We start from the raw sequence: 17137 nt of genomic DNA, 5'->3' as shown, positions 1-17137 counted from the left end.
GGGGAGAATTAAATGGATATCCACAGCAGTTCTGCAGCTCTTCCAGCTCGGTCATTTGTATTATTAACTGTATTTATCTGACAGGTAACGGCTCCCAATTCAAAGGCTTTATGGGTTTAGTGGATGGGCTGAGATCTAAGAGCTTCTTTTAAGTCTGGCACTAGCTCCATCTGCAGCTTGCGTGCTGCACCCTGTATTCACGTGCCATCCTTTGTGGGGTACCGGCAAGGCAGGGCTCGAAATGCAAAAGAGCTCATGGACGGTGGTTATGAATGAATTTGCACTTATTCAAAGAGGTTGAAATATTACACGGCCAGGGCAAATGGGTATGCGGGCATTGCTAGAATTTCGTGTTTTTTTGGGGGGTTTAATGTCTTATGCTGCGTGCAGGAGGCTGCATGAAGGCCGTAGCTCCTTACTATGGAGTCGTAGGCACTCTGTGTGCCGTCATGTGGTGCTCCGTAATACGGCGTCTGATGGAGCGTGGGACCTGCGTATGAAATCAGAGGCATAAGGAGGTACAGTAAGAGCCTATAGAGGTGTATGTGTGCTGTATTACAGTTCCGTACAAGCCTGAGGTTGTATATGGCCGTAATACACCAGTGTGTATGATGATTATTATCCATATACGTAGCATGTAGCGCCATATCGGTACGGTTTACCTTTTAAATCAATGACCCACATTTACTAAGTCAAAGTGGAGAGGGTTATTGGAGAGAATTGTGTCAAATTTATTAAAGGGGCCCACATCTTATTAAATTCGGCGCATTTTGAAGTCCCTGATGAGAGATGCAGCAGATTTGTGCCATAGATCTGCGCCATTTCTTCTTACTTCAATTAATAAATAAGGCCTAACTTCAACTCTTTAATGACCGTGCCAACTTTCCTCATCACTGTTCAAATTTGACAAGTGAAGAGAAAAGTTACCAAATTTTTTTCGAAAAACAATGTGAATATGAAAAATTGGCATTTTACGCAAAAATACTAGAGTATTGTTTGTCTACATAATTGTGTAGGTTTGTACCCATCGTTTAGTAGGAGAAGCCTGGTATCATATTAATGAGGATTTTTGCATACATATAAATAGCCTCTTAGACTCGATAGCCCCCTTAAGCCCTTTCTGTTGGGTCTCCCTTTTGGGCGCTGCCTTCTGTCCTACACCGGCCTTCACCCAGACTCTACCATCATATCCAGGGCTGGCTACAACTACATGTGGGCCCTTGGAATCACAGAGAACCCCATGTCTACCCTATACTTGACTTGACAAGTTTAGAGCGTTTTTTCCCAGGTCGCCATGGGCCTCAAGCCGAGTAGACCCCTGCATGTGCCGGTTTGCCTACTGCTGACATCGGCCATGAACATGGTGGCTGCTATAGAGTGTGCAGACACTACAGTCCACATCTACGCCTCCAGTAGCAAGAGCCACGGCTTATAAAACCTGAATTTCTAGCTGCCACGTGAACTTATGTCTGTGTGGCAACAGGATGCCTTCTGAATGTGTTAAACCCTACAGCCCATTCTGTGGGCACAAAAAAAAACAGACAAGGGAAGGGGGACTATGCATGACAGAGGTTATTTATCAGTGCTACTATTTATTTTCAGTCCAACAATTCAGTTGCCACATGCTTAGTCCAGATTATTTTTTGGGGGGAAAACGTACTACATTTTTTTTTTTTTTTCAATGTGATTTTCCAATGACATTTCTGTATACACAGTATGATTATAGGTACGGTTTTAATGCCTGATTTTAGGGTAAAGTAAAGGTACCTCGGACAGATTCTAGTTCTTATATCAGACTCCGATCCAAATTTTTGATGCTTTAGCCTGGGAGCAGCCGCTGGTGCCAGCCGTTGTATAGATGACACAGAAGTGCAGAGACCCACATGTCCGCTCACGTCAGAGGAGTGGGAAGCTGAATTTGGCTTCGGGAGGATGATCTCCATGGTAATGTTGAGCACTTGGATATGCTACATATACAAGTATATAATCTTGGTATGTCTCATCGTGGTACCCAGATTTTGCACCATTGCGGCACAGTGTTTGTCTTCCTCCCGGACCCCCTATAACGTGGCGGCTGCTTTTATTCCCAGATTCCATTTCTATCTTTAAAAAAAATCTGCATAAAGCAATGTAGTGTAACAAGTTTTTCTTGTGGGGCTTTAAAAGCACAATCTCTCTTAATTACCTTTTTATTGAAGAATCCCTGCTGTGTAAATTGAGATTTTGCGAGGGTTGCAACAAACTACATTGCTGAGTTTCGTTAACCTCTTTTGGACTCGTCTAAGATTAAGTCTCCATTCAGCATGGAATGGGTTAATAGGACTGGACAGTGACGGGCCAGCTTTATGTAAAACTGACAGTATATCATACGGTTCTATAGAATTTCATTCTGGATACTCGTAGATTTCGCCGCTTCGGGGTGTGATTTGCTCCGGGTAGTGAAAGGGTTAATAGCTGCCTGTGGTTTTACATTTTCGACTAAAGGAATGTCTTTTGGTTGTTTGAGCTGAAATTGAATTAACATGAAGCTTTAACTGTAAATCAGAGTTCACATCCTTTAATATTAAATGTGTCAAGACCACCCTATCCTGTCACAGATGTAGCAGAGCTCAGATTGTCATGGTTTTTGTGTCTAGGTTGAATTGCATTATGCCATTTTAAAGGGTTCAGGACTCTCAGAGAGAAGAGCGGCAACAAAGAGCGTCCCTGAATCTTGAGGACCCGACGCGTCCCCGTGTTGATTTAAAGGGGTCATCTGGGAATTTTCAAATATTGCAGGAGGGCAGGGGAGGTAAAATAATAAACTAACAGGTACTCACCCTTTGAAACGCCTCCGTTCCAACACAGTTTGCCACCGCTCTGGAACCAGAAGCTCCTGCAGCGGTCACGTGCCAATTGCTGGCCTCAGCAGTGATGCCAGATTTTTTTTGTTGGTGGACCCTTCTAAAGAAAAGTAATTTATCGTATAATGAAAAGTTTTATATAAACCTTGTTTTTTTAATTTTGCACGTTTTCAGCTTGTTGCCAATGAAGTAGAGCGAAAACCAATTATATGTTGAACTCTTTTCTTGCCATGTCTCACTCACACAGCTGATAGTTTGTTGCAATGTATCAGTCTAGGTTGGATTTATCAATATGAAGTCCCAGGACAAGAGTGAGATGTGTGAAGTTGTCTAGACCGGATACAACTGTAGCAAACTCTGAGCTGTTAAACGTATCAGGTCATGACCGGGTTTTCAGAATCTAAATTAAAAAAAGAATGTTTCTACTCAGTGGCAGCAAGCAGAGATCTTGAAAATGTATAGCCGTTAAAAAAAATTTGTAATACTTAAAGGAGTTGTTGGGGATTAGAGAAAAACGTCTTCTTCTTGTGTGTGTGTGTGTGTGTGTGTGTGTGTGTGTGTGTGTGTGTGTGTGTGTGTGTGTGTGTGTCCCCTCCCCCACCCACCAGTAATGGCACCACTCTTTTCTATGGGCTGGTATTGCAGTTCAACCCCATTCATATTTATAAAGCTTAGCTGCAATACCAGACACAGCCAATAGACAAGAGTGGCGCTGTTCCAGGGGGGGGCACATCCTTTTATCTACTCCTAGAAAACTCCTTTACGCTGATGGGTGCAATGCTTTAAGGGCTACTGAAGTATTGCAATGTGACCCTCACGACACAAAAGCCACCAAGTAGCCTCAGCTTTACACTATCTATCTCAGTCCAAACATGCAGTTTTTAGTCCATATCCAGAAACAAGAATGATTGAATTGTAGACACGATACAGTGATGGGCTCTATACTCCTCTATCTGCTTAGTGAAGCACGTCTGACATTGTGCTGAATGGACGTGTGTGTGTGTGTGTACAGTGAGGGGCTCTATACTCCTCTATCTGCTTAGTGAAGCACGTCTGACATTGTGCTGAATGGGTGTGTGTGTGTGTGTGTGTGTGTGTGTGTGTGCTGAATGGGTGTGTGTGTGTGTGTGTGTGTGTGTGTGTGTGTGTGTGTGTGTGTGTGTGTGTGTGTATATATATATATATATATATATATATATATATATATATATATATATATAAAAGAGCCTCACCTGCTCCGAGAACTGATTCTTCGCACTTCTACTCGGGAAGTTTGTCGTAATTGATGTTCAGTTTTATGGATTCTCTGCATTAACTGTAGAACTAAGTGGCTCTTAAACTCTAAGAGCCATCAATTAGCTGTGACTTCGTTGCTAGACGTTCATTTAAGTTTCCGAAAGTCTGCAATTTTAACCTTTGCGATGCCATGTTCAGAAAGCTTTCTGATACCAGTGGTCCTGACAATGCGTTTTCTATGCATTAAAAACTTACATAGTGTTCTCTATTATCTGAGCACAAGATCATACACAGATCACAATGATGACATAAGATGATGTGATGTGACCAGATTGTAAAGATTTGTTCCTGGAAACCTCCCTGCAATGTCCATGTACAGTGGTCCATGTACATAGAGGACGGGAGCCCTATAGCTAAGATGAATATTAGCACCCTTATATTGCTAATTGAAGCCACCACACTCCTAACCACCTGCAACGGGAGGTGCCGATGCCCCTAAAGTACATTTTGCACTTATGCAGCATCAAATGGGCATCACACCAATCTTGAATGGGCCCCCTCTCTCTAGGGGCTCCATAGCAGATGCATAGACAACATGAACACCCTTGTATCACAAATTTAGTAGGCAATTTATGTTGGGAAATATGGTTCACTTGGTCTCCCAAATTAGTTTTATGCATAAAGGGGTTCTTCTCTTTTGATCCCTCTTTGTGAGAAGGTTTTTTTTTTTCGAAAAACAAGCAGATCACAAGTTGTATTTCTGCTGGGATACTCTGTGATTGGCAAAGGATCTTGGCAGTAAGTGTTAAATTCTACTGCAGCGCCACCACAGGTAAAGTGAAGCATTACCTGTTACCAAATAAAATGTTATGGACAAACATGGTCCTCCAGATAGACACTCTTTGTAGTTGCTCCCTGCTAAGTGATGGAGGTCCTGATTTAGGGACTCCCATCTAATAACTCAGAATGCCCTAATAGGGTATTTAAAAAAAAGATGTTCTTAACCAGACAACCCCTTCAAATACCCTGTCAAGATGGTGGGAACTACATATACTATCATATAGTGAACCCGTAGCTTTCTTGATATTTAATGCGCCTTGAAAGGCGCATATAAAAACTGTAATTTTTCCATGTAGTACAGTGATAGAGTGATACAATACTTTTACCTTTTTTTATTTCTATAACGCTATGCAGTTTTTCTAGTGGCTTTGTAGGTGAAGATCTTCCACATCATTATTACCCTAACAGAGTCGCTGACTGTATACAGGAGGGACACGCATTAGAGAATTGTCTAATATACTTCTTTTACTCAAATGACTCCCTCATTTTCCATTTAGAGAATAAGGCCGTTCCAAGAGTGATTCTATCACGTTCACAGCAGCAGGGGGAACACGCACAGCTCTCCTCTATTAGTTCTTAAGGGAGCAATTGGGGTAGTATCGGCACATGCACTGGCCTAATGGATAAGAGAAAGTTGCAGCTTTTAAAAATAAAGGAATATTCTCATCTCTGACATTTCTGGCATATCCACCATACATGTCCAATAGATTCGGGTCCAACCTCTAGGACCGGGCACCCCTCTCTAGGAAGGGGCCTCCTCACCCCCATACTACCTACTGTTGCTGGGCTCCGGTCACTGCCTGACGAGGGGGCCCGGTTTTCCAGGAACAGATGAGCGTGTTTTGTTAAGCTATTTCTGGAACATCCATAGAGAATGGGAGTTACAGGATCAGCGTAGCACAACAAGCTACGGTGTTTCCGGAACTCGGGAGCTACCAAGCCTAGCAACCGTGTCAAGAGGTAGGACCGGGGTCCAAGGGGCCCCTTTCTATAAATAGGTGCGGGTACCAGAGGTGGGACTTCCATCCATCAGATATTTATGGCGTATTCTGTGGCTATGCCATAAATTTCTGGGATGGGGATACCACTTTTAAGTCAAATAAATATAAAAGCATCCTCTCTTTTTTCCATATTGTACTTCTAGTCCGCTGTTCTTATGACCCCAAACAAACTGCACATATAGCAGAGCTGATTTGCTCAGAACCCGTAATGTGCCATTTGACACAAATCATCATGGTGTTATCTGTGGTTTTAGGTGGGAAGTCCGGTATACCATCTTAAGGCCCCCTGCACACGACCGTGGCCGCGTGCACGGCCCGTGACTACAGACACGGCCAGCCCACCAGTCACTCTTATTTGCGGGCCGTTCTCTCATTATAAAGTACGGGAGCACAGTCCGTAAAATTAAAAAATAGGACATGTCCTATTTTTTACAGATGCTTTCTATGGCCCGGACACCATCTCGTAAATATGCGGCAAGGTGTCCGTTGACGATAGAAATGAATGGATCAGTATTAGTTCAGTAATTGCAGATCAAAATTACTGTCGTGTGCATGAGGCCTAATATCTATCTTTGTGATATCTATTTATATCAAATTAATATCTATTTGTATCTAATATCTATAATGTCTATATAACTTACCGAAGGCTGAATTCACACCACGTTTGCAGAGTCCGCTTGGCATATGCAAAATGTATCCATAAGCCCCCCTTCACCCAATGAAGACCAAAAGAGTGTCTTTTTTGGCCTCCGTCAAGCTGGTTTACATCAGTATAACTATTTTTCAGCAGTAAGGAATAACAGTCTGCAACGCATTTCCATAAAGCGGCATCCTGCTAAAAAACGTATACGTGCAGTATATGTTGTTTCAACATGGGCGCCTAGGGGTGACAGATAACACTGTATGCCTATAAAGATGAATCTGTCGAATTAAATCTACCCAACATATACCTCCGATAGAGGTATAGACCCTAATATCTATTCATCATGTATCTAACTAAATCTGTCTAAATCTATTGATCTCTTAAACAGTAAATTCCACATCTGATCTCCCCTCTCTAGAGATTGTGTAAGGGTCTAGGTGTCGGAGTGTCAGGCAGTCAATGACTATTACCAATTATATCAACTATTAGAAGCTTTTAGCCTGTTAATGAGTATAAGTGTCATTCAGATCTTATCACATCACTGATGTAGGAAAATGTTTCCATTTTCGTTTCCAGCACTTCCATTATGAAGAATAGCGGAGTATTATGGCGTAATGGTGTTTGCAGCGGAGGGCGGTGGTCCACCTGTGACTTGTAAGGACAGATAAAAGCTGGGGATCATTGGTCACATGATAAAGCTGAGATATTAAACACCCTTTCTAATATTTTCCTCACTAAATGAGAAAAAAATGCAATTAAGTAAGAGCCGGCAAAAAAAAATGAAATGAGAGAAGAGAAGAGGATAAGGGAACGACTAAATAATTAGGTTAGTGACGGGAAAAACCGGCGAAGAACTCAGAGGAATAAAGTTAATTCTATCTCTCTCGCTTTTATAAATCAAACTGTTGGGAAAAGAAAATGTTCATTATCTTAGAGAGACCCCAAAAAATGTAACGACCGAGACGAAGCGAAGGCTCCTTAAAAGCATTCTGCTGGCTTTTAATGGCCGGTGTTCTATTACAGATATTGTAATAAACCTTACATGAATTATGGTTTCCAGCAAAGACTACTAGAAGTAAGAACCACCTTTATTATACGAGAAGTGTACTGATTTTTTTTTCTTCTCTTATTCCTTATGTATATTAGGTTTCCGAGACTGGGTCCCTAAAGAGCTACAGCGAGTCGGGTGTGTAGAACTTCTCAACACGGTGCAAAGGAGGGTCAGACCCAAGTTGCATGTATTTGGTGGAATCCATGAAGGTAAGCCAGAAATCGATATGTGGATAACTGCTTTCACTTGTAGCTGAGCTGTGTTGGTCATTTAAAGGGGGTCACCTATGTGATCAAACTCCACTCTGAAGGAGAACCCGCTGGCGAACAGCTTTGGACACTGCAGGAAAAATGTGGTACTGCATGTAATACATGGACCTGCTGAGTCCCTTAGCGCAATGGCTGCTTTTGCAGTGGCTCTCCACTGGGGGTCCCCCAATCATGGCATCCCTATACCCTAATAAAGCATATGGACAGGAATGGGTCAACCCCTTTGTTCGAACAGCATTGACTTCAGTATAAGTAAAAATTTTAAGGGCACTTACAGGCCATATAGTCTGTGGGGATATGCAAACGTGGGCCACTGCTCACTGGTTTACGAGGTAGGGGGCATTATATCTTCAAGAACTCAACAATAACTAAGTAAAAGAAAACATTTGGCGATTATTTTTCTGCTTATTTAGGCTGAATGTTGTGTGTGCAAGAACCTGAAAATGAAATCTCCTTACTTTACGTAAAGAGGATTATGGCTCGACTTTATTTCCATGCCGTAGCTTATAGCATTCGGACTTAGAGCTTGTGAAATTGTTCCACATCGCTGGTCTATATTACAAGTATAACCTTTTTCTTGCAGGTTACGGGATTATGACTGATGGTTACACAACGTACGTCAATGCCTCAACGTGTACAGTCAGCTTTCAACCAACCAACCTTCCCATTATTTTTGACCTTCCCAATCCCCAAGGATCATGAAGACCCCTCTGCACATAGGAAACAATGGGTCTATAAACTGATAAACTGCATTTTTCTTTTAATTTTAACAATAAAACAACTCTGTAGGTCTTTAACTATTTAAAATATTTTTTCGCTCATTTTCCGTTCATGTTGGTACAAAAAAAAATCAATAACATTTTTTTTTTTTTTTCTTAAAGAGGCTCTGTCACCAGATTTTGCAACCCCTATCTGCTATTGCAGCAGATCGGCGCTGCAATGTAGATTACAGTAACGTTTTTATTTTTTAAAAATGAGCATTTTTGGCCAAGTTATGACCATTTTTGTATTTATGCAAATGAGGCTTGCAAAAGTACAACTGGGCGTGTTTACAGTAAAAGTACAAGTGGGCGTGTATTATGTGCGTACATCGGAGCGTTTTTACTTCTTTTACTAGCTGGGCGTTACCAGCATCATCCACTTCTCTTCGTTACCACCCAGCTTCTGGCAGTGCAGACACACTGCGTGTTCTCGAGAGATCACGCTGTGTCGTCACTCACTTCCTGCCCCAGGTCCTGCATCGTGTCGGCCACATCGGCACCAGAGGCTACAGTTGATTCTGTAGCAGCATCAGCGTTTGCAGGTAAGTAGCTACATCGACTTACCTGCAAACGCCGATGCTGCTGCAGAATCAACTGTAGCCTCTGGTGCCGATGTGTCCTCGCTCGTCCGACACGATGCAGGACCTGGGGCAGGAAGTGAGTGACGTCACAGCGTGATCTCTCGAGAACACGCTGTGTCTGCACTGCCAGAAGCTGGGCGTTCTGAAGAGAAGTGGATGATACTTCTCGTCAGAACGCCCAGCTAGTAAAAGTAGTAAACACGCCCCGATGTACGCACATAATACACGCCCAGTTGGACTTTTACTTTAAACACGCCCAGTTGGACTTTTGCAAGCCTAATTTGCATAAATACAAAAATGGTCATAACTTGGCCAAAAATGCTCGTTTTTTAAAAATAAAAACGTTACTCTTATCTACATTGCAGCGCCTATCTGCTGCAATAGCAGATAGGGGCTGCAAAATCTGGTGACAGAGCCTCTTTAACATCTACTTTTAATTTATCAGTTATTATTGTGTCCTTAGAACGCTGATGTAAATTGTACATATCCCAGGAGGGTCACCAAACTCTACAGTTCATTACATTAATAGAAAAAAAGAAAAACAAAATTAAGCTTTTTTTTTTTAAGCCACCGGGATTTGCACAACTTAATATTATTTGTATTGTGTGTATTGTATTTTATTTTTACAGTTATTGAATATGTGTGCTTTTTCTATCACCTCAAGGTGCATTTTCCGTTGTTTTATTTTCTCTCCATTTTTAGTTCATGTTTTATTTACTGAAAACCTTTGTACACCTATTACTATTATTATTGTTATTATTAATCCATTACTTTTTGTGCTTTGTGGTTTTTTGTTTTTTTTAATTAAATTATTTTTATCTTTATTATGTATGGGGCTGAAACAGCTGTAAAAAAATGGTATGCCATACATTAAAACATGTAAATGCAAGACTCCTTTTAAATATGGATTTATATATATAAGTATTTTTTCTGTGTTATAACAAAAAAGTTGGATTTATTATTGGCAGTATAGGCATCTGCAAAAAAAAAAAAGAAAGAAAGAAATCAAAATGTTGCACACAACTAACCTAAATTATAAAGGATGGGACGCATCTGCAAGTGTCCTCTTCTTCGGAGTATTCGTGTGCAATTTTATGGCATGTATTGACTTAAATGAATACAATCGACGAGAAGGGCTGTGTTGCTCTTTTTTTTTTAAGCATTCTTGAATCTCTGCTCCTCTTTCCCGTTGACTTTTTCCCTTTTCTTATTTTGCACTGTGTGTAAATGCAATCCTGCTAGCACAAAAATATTGTCGCAAATAGCTCTTTTCTGTTGACTACTGTAAATGCTTTTCCAGGGCTTGTCCTGTTTTTCTTATTTTTTTGCTACCTTGTTAATGGACTTTAGAAAATTATTTGTTTCTTTTACATTTATTGTGATATATATCTAGCGCCTTTATATGCAAATAAAATTGCAAGATTTTTAAATATGGGGCGTAAGTGTTTTCAATTACTTATATAATCAATTGATAATGGGGAATACTACAGGAAAGCATAGACATAGAGTTGAATAATAAAAAGTTCTTCTGCCTTTAGCCACCACTAGGGGGAGCTATCAGCAGAGCAGAGCTCTTATAAACATGCATTAAAGAAATTCATATACACAGAATGTTGAAACTAAAAGTGGCTTCTATAGGTGAATGGGAACCTATGGCTACATTCAGGGTATGCGCCAGAAGCTTTACCAGCGCATACACCAAAAGTGTTCACTGAATGGGTTGTGAACACATCCAAAGACTCATTCTTGTTATCCTTAAGACATGTTGATATCCATAACAGATAATCTGGCACTTGTTTAATGGCAATTAAATAATTGAAGAGGTTTTCCTGGACTATGATATTAATGGCCTATGCTTAGGATGGGCCATCAGTTTTAAAGTCTCAGAAAATGCCTTTAAAGGGACACTCCGGCCAAACCTAAACATTCTCATGTGACCATTACAGTATTCCATGCGTCAGTCTCTCACCTGTTATTTCTATATATCAGACTGGGATAGTTGCTTAGTAGCAGTGTGAATCCAGCTCGGTGACACGCTTTCTCTACTTGAGTCTATGGAGATATAGCAGTTCTTGTACCACACTAGTATTACACAGGGGGGGGGGGGGAGAAACTTCTATCATCAGCCACCACTGATACTTAGACAGGTTCCTGTCACTGAGGTATAATGTAGAAGAATATAGTGCAGCCGCCCTGTCTGTATACTTATAGTTTGTCAGCTTATTTAGGAGAATATAGAAAGAATGGTAATCAGTGTCCCCCAGCATGCAGAAATGGTATGGTCTTTAGCTGGTCATGTGATGCTGTGCTAAAGTATCATGGGATTGATAGCAATGCAGAGAGGAAGAGAAAGCTGGGGAAATCTAAGAATGAAGATGGAGGCTTTTTTAAAGCACAGACAAGGCAGCAGTTCAAAAAGTAAGTACAGTATACAAAAAAGAAGTGTAGAGTGTGGTATACAATGAGGTGGGGAATGCAGACAGGGAAAGTTGTGTTAACACTGGAGGTCTTCTTTAAAAAATTAACAATGCAATAAAAACTAAAAATCTAAATCAGTCTTCCTACTCTGTCCACGCTTTGCATGCACTCTGCACACAATACGGTTATTACTTAGAGATCTCTGTTCCCTTTCAGATAATTTTCTCTGCCTTCTGAACCAAATACATCAGGAAGCAACTAATATGGGAAGAAGGTGGGAAGAGCAGGAAGTCTGCGAGGTGCAGCTTCAGCCAATAACTGCCGATCAGGAAGTGTTGTTAGAGAAGGGGGCATCGTTTTGGCAACTTCCTTTGGTGTTAAGGACCTGTAGTGTACACTGGACCTTGGAAACTTACATTCGAAGGACCAGAGTGTAAGATTTTACGGCCCTGGTGTGTTAGATGATCCTAGTAGCTCCATTTTACTTACTGTGAACATTTGCCTATTTGCCAATTAAATAAGGGTGGAAAAAACAGTATACAAAGTTTCATGGATTATAAGGAAAGCTGGTTAACATATTATAGCATCTGAAATGGGTTGTTCCACCTGTATAACTGCTTCTCTAAATGAGTACCCGCTGGCCATCAGCTGATAGAAAGGTTGTATTACATAGCACCAACTATGATCAATGGGCAACCATTTAGTACTAAATCTTCCTTAGTGGGAGCCTTAAAAGGATTGTAAAAGATTGCAATTTTTTTTAAATCCAAAAACAGTGCCACTTTTTTCCATTGGCATGGGTTGAGAGAATTATGTGAACTTACCTATTCCTTACTATTGTTTCTAATTTCCATTGATCTGTATTTACATAAGGCATCTTCAACTAATGACTTTGATGCCCGTGTACATGAGGAATTTATACTTGTGTTTGATGTGATTGTCATGCCAGTTACATTTGGTCTCCGGCTGCCATTATCTGTTCAGGGGCACTTGAGTCATAAGCTATGACCCATGTTATGACTACACGAGGGCAGGGAAATGAAACACACTGCATGACTCAGCCTGGCATAAAAGCAAGTCACCGCTAACAAGTGTAGAATCAGCAGTATCCTGTATAAATATGTGTATTTGTGTCGGAGCTAGTTAGGATCGGGCTTCTATTATCGCAGATGACTGAACTGTTCTGCCTACGCAGGGAGGAATCAAAAATAATTAATTTGTTGTTCTGCATACAATTATCTTATTCCCATGCCAGAATCTGCCATAGAGTGCAATTCACTGTGATAAAAATAGCTGTATAGTTTTTTATTTCTCTTACATATTTTTCTTCTTTTATTCTATATTGTGCTGTATATTTTTTTTTACTTACATTTTTTTAAATGTAGTAATTTACAATGTCAAACATATCCCTATATTGCTGGCATAGGATTTGTCTAAATTTTTGTATGTATTTAAAGGAGCAGTCCAGGTAAAACTGGTACACTATTCTATACCTAGCACAGGGTATGAGTGGGCGATGCATGACACAGGGATTCTCAGTTTAGTGTTCTTTCCCTGTGTCATGCACCGCCCCTTCGGGTCCTGCATTAGGCATTTAAAGATTTGTACAGGATTAGAAAAACATGACTGCTTTTCTAACAAAACAGTGCCACGCCTGTCTACTGGTGGTGTGTGGTATTGCAGTTCAGCACATTCACTTTAATAGAGCTTAGCTGCAATACCAGACACCATCCATGGACAGGTGTGGTGCTGTTTCTGGAAGAAGGCAGTCATGTTTTTCTAATTCCCTTTTAACACAGTGTATCAGTTTTGCCTGGAGTTTTCCTTTAACTGATCAGCAAACTGGTCTACACATGTATTTTATGGTATAGTGACTACATAGGCCATAAAAGTTGAACCTCCTCCAATTCCGAGAATGGGGGTGCCTGGTCCCTGGTTTGCTGCTGGCTTTCACGCTCAATGAAGGTCGATGGGAGATCTCAAAACCACTGAATAAGTGCAAATAAATTTGATAAAAGTCGGACGGGGTCACCCACACTGCCCTTCCGCTCCATTAGTCAGAGCAGAGAGACTATGCAAAGAGTCTCCCTCGCCAAGGAGGTCACAGCTTATCTGTGCATTATACAGAGAGCCCATTCATCTCCATGGACGAGGTGAAATGGGCACTAGCCAGACCACTTCTCCCCAGTCATACCAGTTGATTACAGGGGGTTCCGGGTCTAGGGGGCCATTCAGATTGATAGGAAGGTGTCCAACCTGGATAACCCCTTTAGAGCCAATCTTTACCCAAATAATAATCCTCTACATGTGCTTCTGAATGTCCATGTTCTCTTTCCCTGCACAGTATTTCACATTTTTACAGCGCAGTCCTCTGGTCAATGAATCACGGAAGCTACTTACAAGTATATGTAGACTTACCAACTCTTTGATGTCTGTCAATCTGCTACACTGAGCGCAGAATGCCCACATGATAGCCCACAGTGCCAATTAAATCAATGGGCAGTCCATTTAATCCTCGGATGTAACGGGTCTTCCATAGAGAGAAATACTTTATAACCAATCTACACTCTGACTAAGGGCATGTTCAGACGTGGCTGAGTATTTCCGAGGCAAATGTTGGTGCAGATTCCGGGCAATTATGCAACGAATCTGCACCAACATTTGCATATTTGACAGGTAATTCAGACCTTGCAGAAAACACAGCGGACTTGCCACATATTTCAGTTTTTGCATTGCAAAGGCTGAAATATGCAGTGAAATTCCGCTTCTTCTCCGCAACAGACAGTGCATGCTGCGGAGGGAAAATTCTGTACCGCAGCCTATGGTCCGCAGCGGAGTTTTCCGCAATGTCTGAACTAACTCTCCAAAAAATGTATAGAAACAAATATAAAAAACGGCCGCTGGAGAATTCCACTGCGGACTGTCCGCAGCGAGATTCCACAGCAATTCCGCCCTAATAGATAAGGATCTTGAACATCTTATGAATTAAAAAATTCCCTAATATGGCATTTGAAAATAGATTTTGGAAACCAGAAAATCCCTTTAATCAATCCCTTTAAGTTTTTGTGGAGTTATAGTACTCTGACTACGTAGCAACGTGTGCCACACAACAGAATGCAATGTCAGAACATAGCAACATCACATTGTATTGTAGCCCTCAGCCTAGAATTGTGTCACCCCTTCTGTAAACAGGTTTGACGTAATCCATCTGTAGTGCTACCGGCATACAAATAAAATAAAGGGCTACTTATTTAATACAATCAAATATTATTTTATAGGACTACCTGCAGGAGTCACGGTTTCAAGTCTGGCTTGATAAATATTAAATGTTTTCCATATGAAACAATGGTGACATCATCAGGATAAACGCATAGGCTGCTCTCCACTACCAGTGGAGAAGCTCAAGGTCATTGGGGTCTACTTTCCAATTTTCTCTTACCTTGGAGTATGTTTTGATGCCATTTATCACCTCAAAATAGCTCAAAACCCTTGCGCCCTAAGTATGCACAACTCTTTTCATGTATTCTCTCCCGCTCTAAGTGTGACTTCACATCCGTGGACAACACATCTGGAACAGCAGCACCTAGAAAAGTCCAACAGTCAGAACTTCTGCTTGTAGGATACAATGGTCCCTCAATCTACAATGGCCTGAAGTTACAATATTTTCAAGTTATTACAGAATAAATTTTGTGATCCAAGCTGAGCGCAGGAATCACTTCTGTACAATGTGGGTTCTAATCCCCATGTTGTCCTCCAGGTGACCTTGGGCTGCTCCCCCTTTCCCAAAGTGCCACCTATGGGATGAGTGATGAGTGATGAGTATATTGCTGAAATATGTAATAATCTACTATATAAATACAGCTGTCTCAGAAGAGACAGCTGCATAAGTAACTTTCTTTACATAATTAACTTTCTTATGCAGCAACAATCTCACTGCACTGCCTCCACACCACCCAGCAACATACCATTTTGGACAATACACACATTAGGATTTGAACCAAGGCCTGCACAGAAGACACTCACTGTTTAGACAACACTTAATCACCACACCACAGATTTCTTATTGTTCCCATAAGACCAAATTAAATCATTACTTCCAGCAGGAATAAGAACATGTCATTTTTTGAAGAGTTTGTAACTGACTCTCAGCAGCAGAGGTAGCACACTGGTAATATTCTCTGTTGATAAACTAGAAGTGTCAGGGACATGTCGGTTCTATCCCCAGGATCTCCTCCTTGTATCTCAGTTTTGAAAGTCTTTCACCAGTGCAGGTTCATAAGGCGAGGCATCCTTTTAAAGAAGAAATGCATTGCCCTGTTGAGCGTCAGCCCTTGCCAAAATTGTTGGAAAAACATCACTAAGCACAAGCAATAAACTCAAATAAGTGAGGAGGCCGCCATCTACCACACAAGATGCTTTGAACCTAGGGACTAGTCTACCTCCATAGCAAACAAGGCCTAGGCACTTAAAGAGGCTCTGTCACCAGATTTTGCAACCCCTATCTGCTATTGCAGCAGATAGGCGCTGCAATGTAGATTACAGTAACGTTTTTATTTTAAAAAAACGAGCATTTTTGGCCAAGTTATGACCATTTTTGTAGTTATGCAAATGAGGCTTGCAAAAGTCCAAGTGGGTGTGTTTAAAAGTAAAAGTCCAAGTGGGTGTGTATTATGTGCGTACATCGGGGCGTTTTTAATACTTTTACTAGCTGGGCGCTCTGATGAGAAGTAACATCCTCTTCTCTTCAGAACGCCCAGCTTGTGACAGTGCAGATCTGTGACGTCACTCACAGGTCCTGCATCGTGACGGCCACATCGGCACCAGAGGCTACAGTTGATTCTGCAGCAGCATCAGCGTTTGCAGGTAAGTCGATCTTACCTGCAAACGCTGATGCTGCTGCAGAATCAACTGTAGCCTCTGCTGCCGATGTGGCCGTCACGATGCAGGACCTGTGAGTGACGTCACAGATCTGCACTGTCACAAGCTGGGCGTTCTGAAGAGAAGAGGATGTTACTTCTCTTCACAGCGCCCAGCTAGTAAAAGTATTAAAAACGCCCCGATGTACGCACCTAATACACGCCTACTTGGACTTTTACTTTTAAACACACCCACTTGGACTTTTGCAAGCCTCATTTGCATAATTACAAAAATGGTCATAACTTGGCCAAAAATGCTCGTTTTTTAAAAATAAAAACGTTACTGTAATCTACATTGCAGCGCCTATCTGCTGCAATAGCAGATAGGGGTTGCAAAATCTGGTGACAGAGCCTCTTTAAGCCCCACACTACCATACCGCTGCCCTCCCCCCTCCTCCTCAATGTGATCTAAAGTTTTTCTTGTTGCAGGTCCGATTACCCGTTTTTTAAAGATGTGAAAAATGCACCCTTGTAAGGCTGCTGTGCAGCTAGCGTGATCTGAGTTGAGCGCAGGCATCACCTCTATACAATGTGGGTTCTAACCCCCACATTGTCCTCCTGGTGACCTTGGGCTGCTC

General features: G+C 41.4%; 1 protein-coding gene across 2 annotated transcripts in view; it reads left to right on the top strand.

Moving 5' to 3' along the window:
* Positions 1-8780, top strand: part of MPPED2 (metallophosphoesterase domain containing 2) — a 128450-nt gene extending 119670 nt beyond the window's left edge. For both annotated transcript variants that reach the window (XM_075837007.1, XM_075837006.1), the window contains 2 exons: positions 7710-7823; positions 8467-8780. In XM_075837007.1, coding sequence (XP_075693122.1) covers positions 7710-7823; positions 8467-8585 — 233 coding nt within the window. In that variant the 3' untranslated portion in view covers positions 8586-8780. The remainder of the gene's footprint in view (positions 1-7709; positions 7824-8466) is intronic.
* Positions 8781-17137: the final 8357 nt, after the last annotated feature.

Source organism: Rhinoderma darwinii, chromosome 9 (assembly GCF_050947455.1).
Source record: "Rhinoderma darwinii isolate aRhiDar2 chromosome 9, aRhiDar2.hap1, whole genome shotgun sequence".
NCBI lineage: Eukaryota > Metazoa > Chordata > Amphibia > Anura > Rhinodermatidae > Rhinoderma > Rhinoderma darwinii.
The sequence above is the reverse complement of the archived record's forward strand: the minus strand, read 5'-3'. Positions and strand labels throughout refer to the sequence as shown.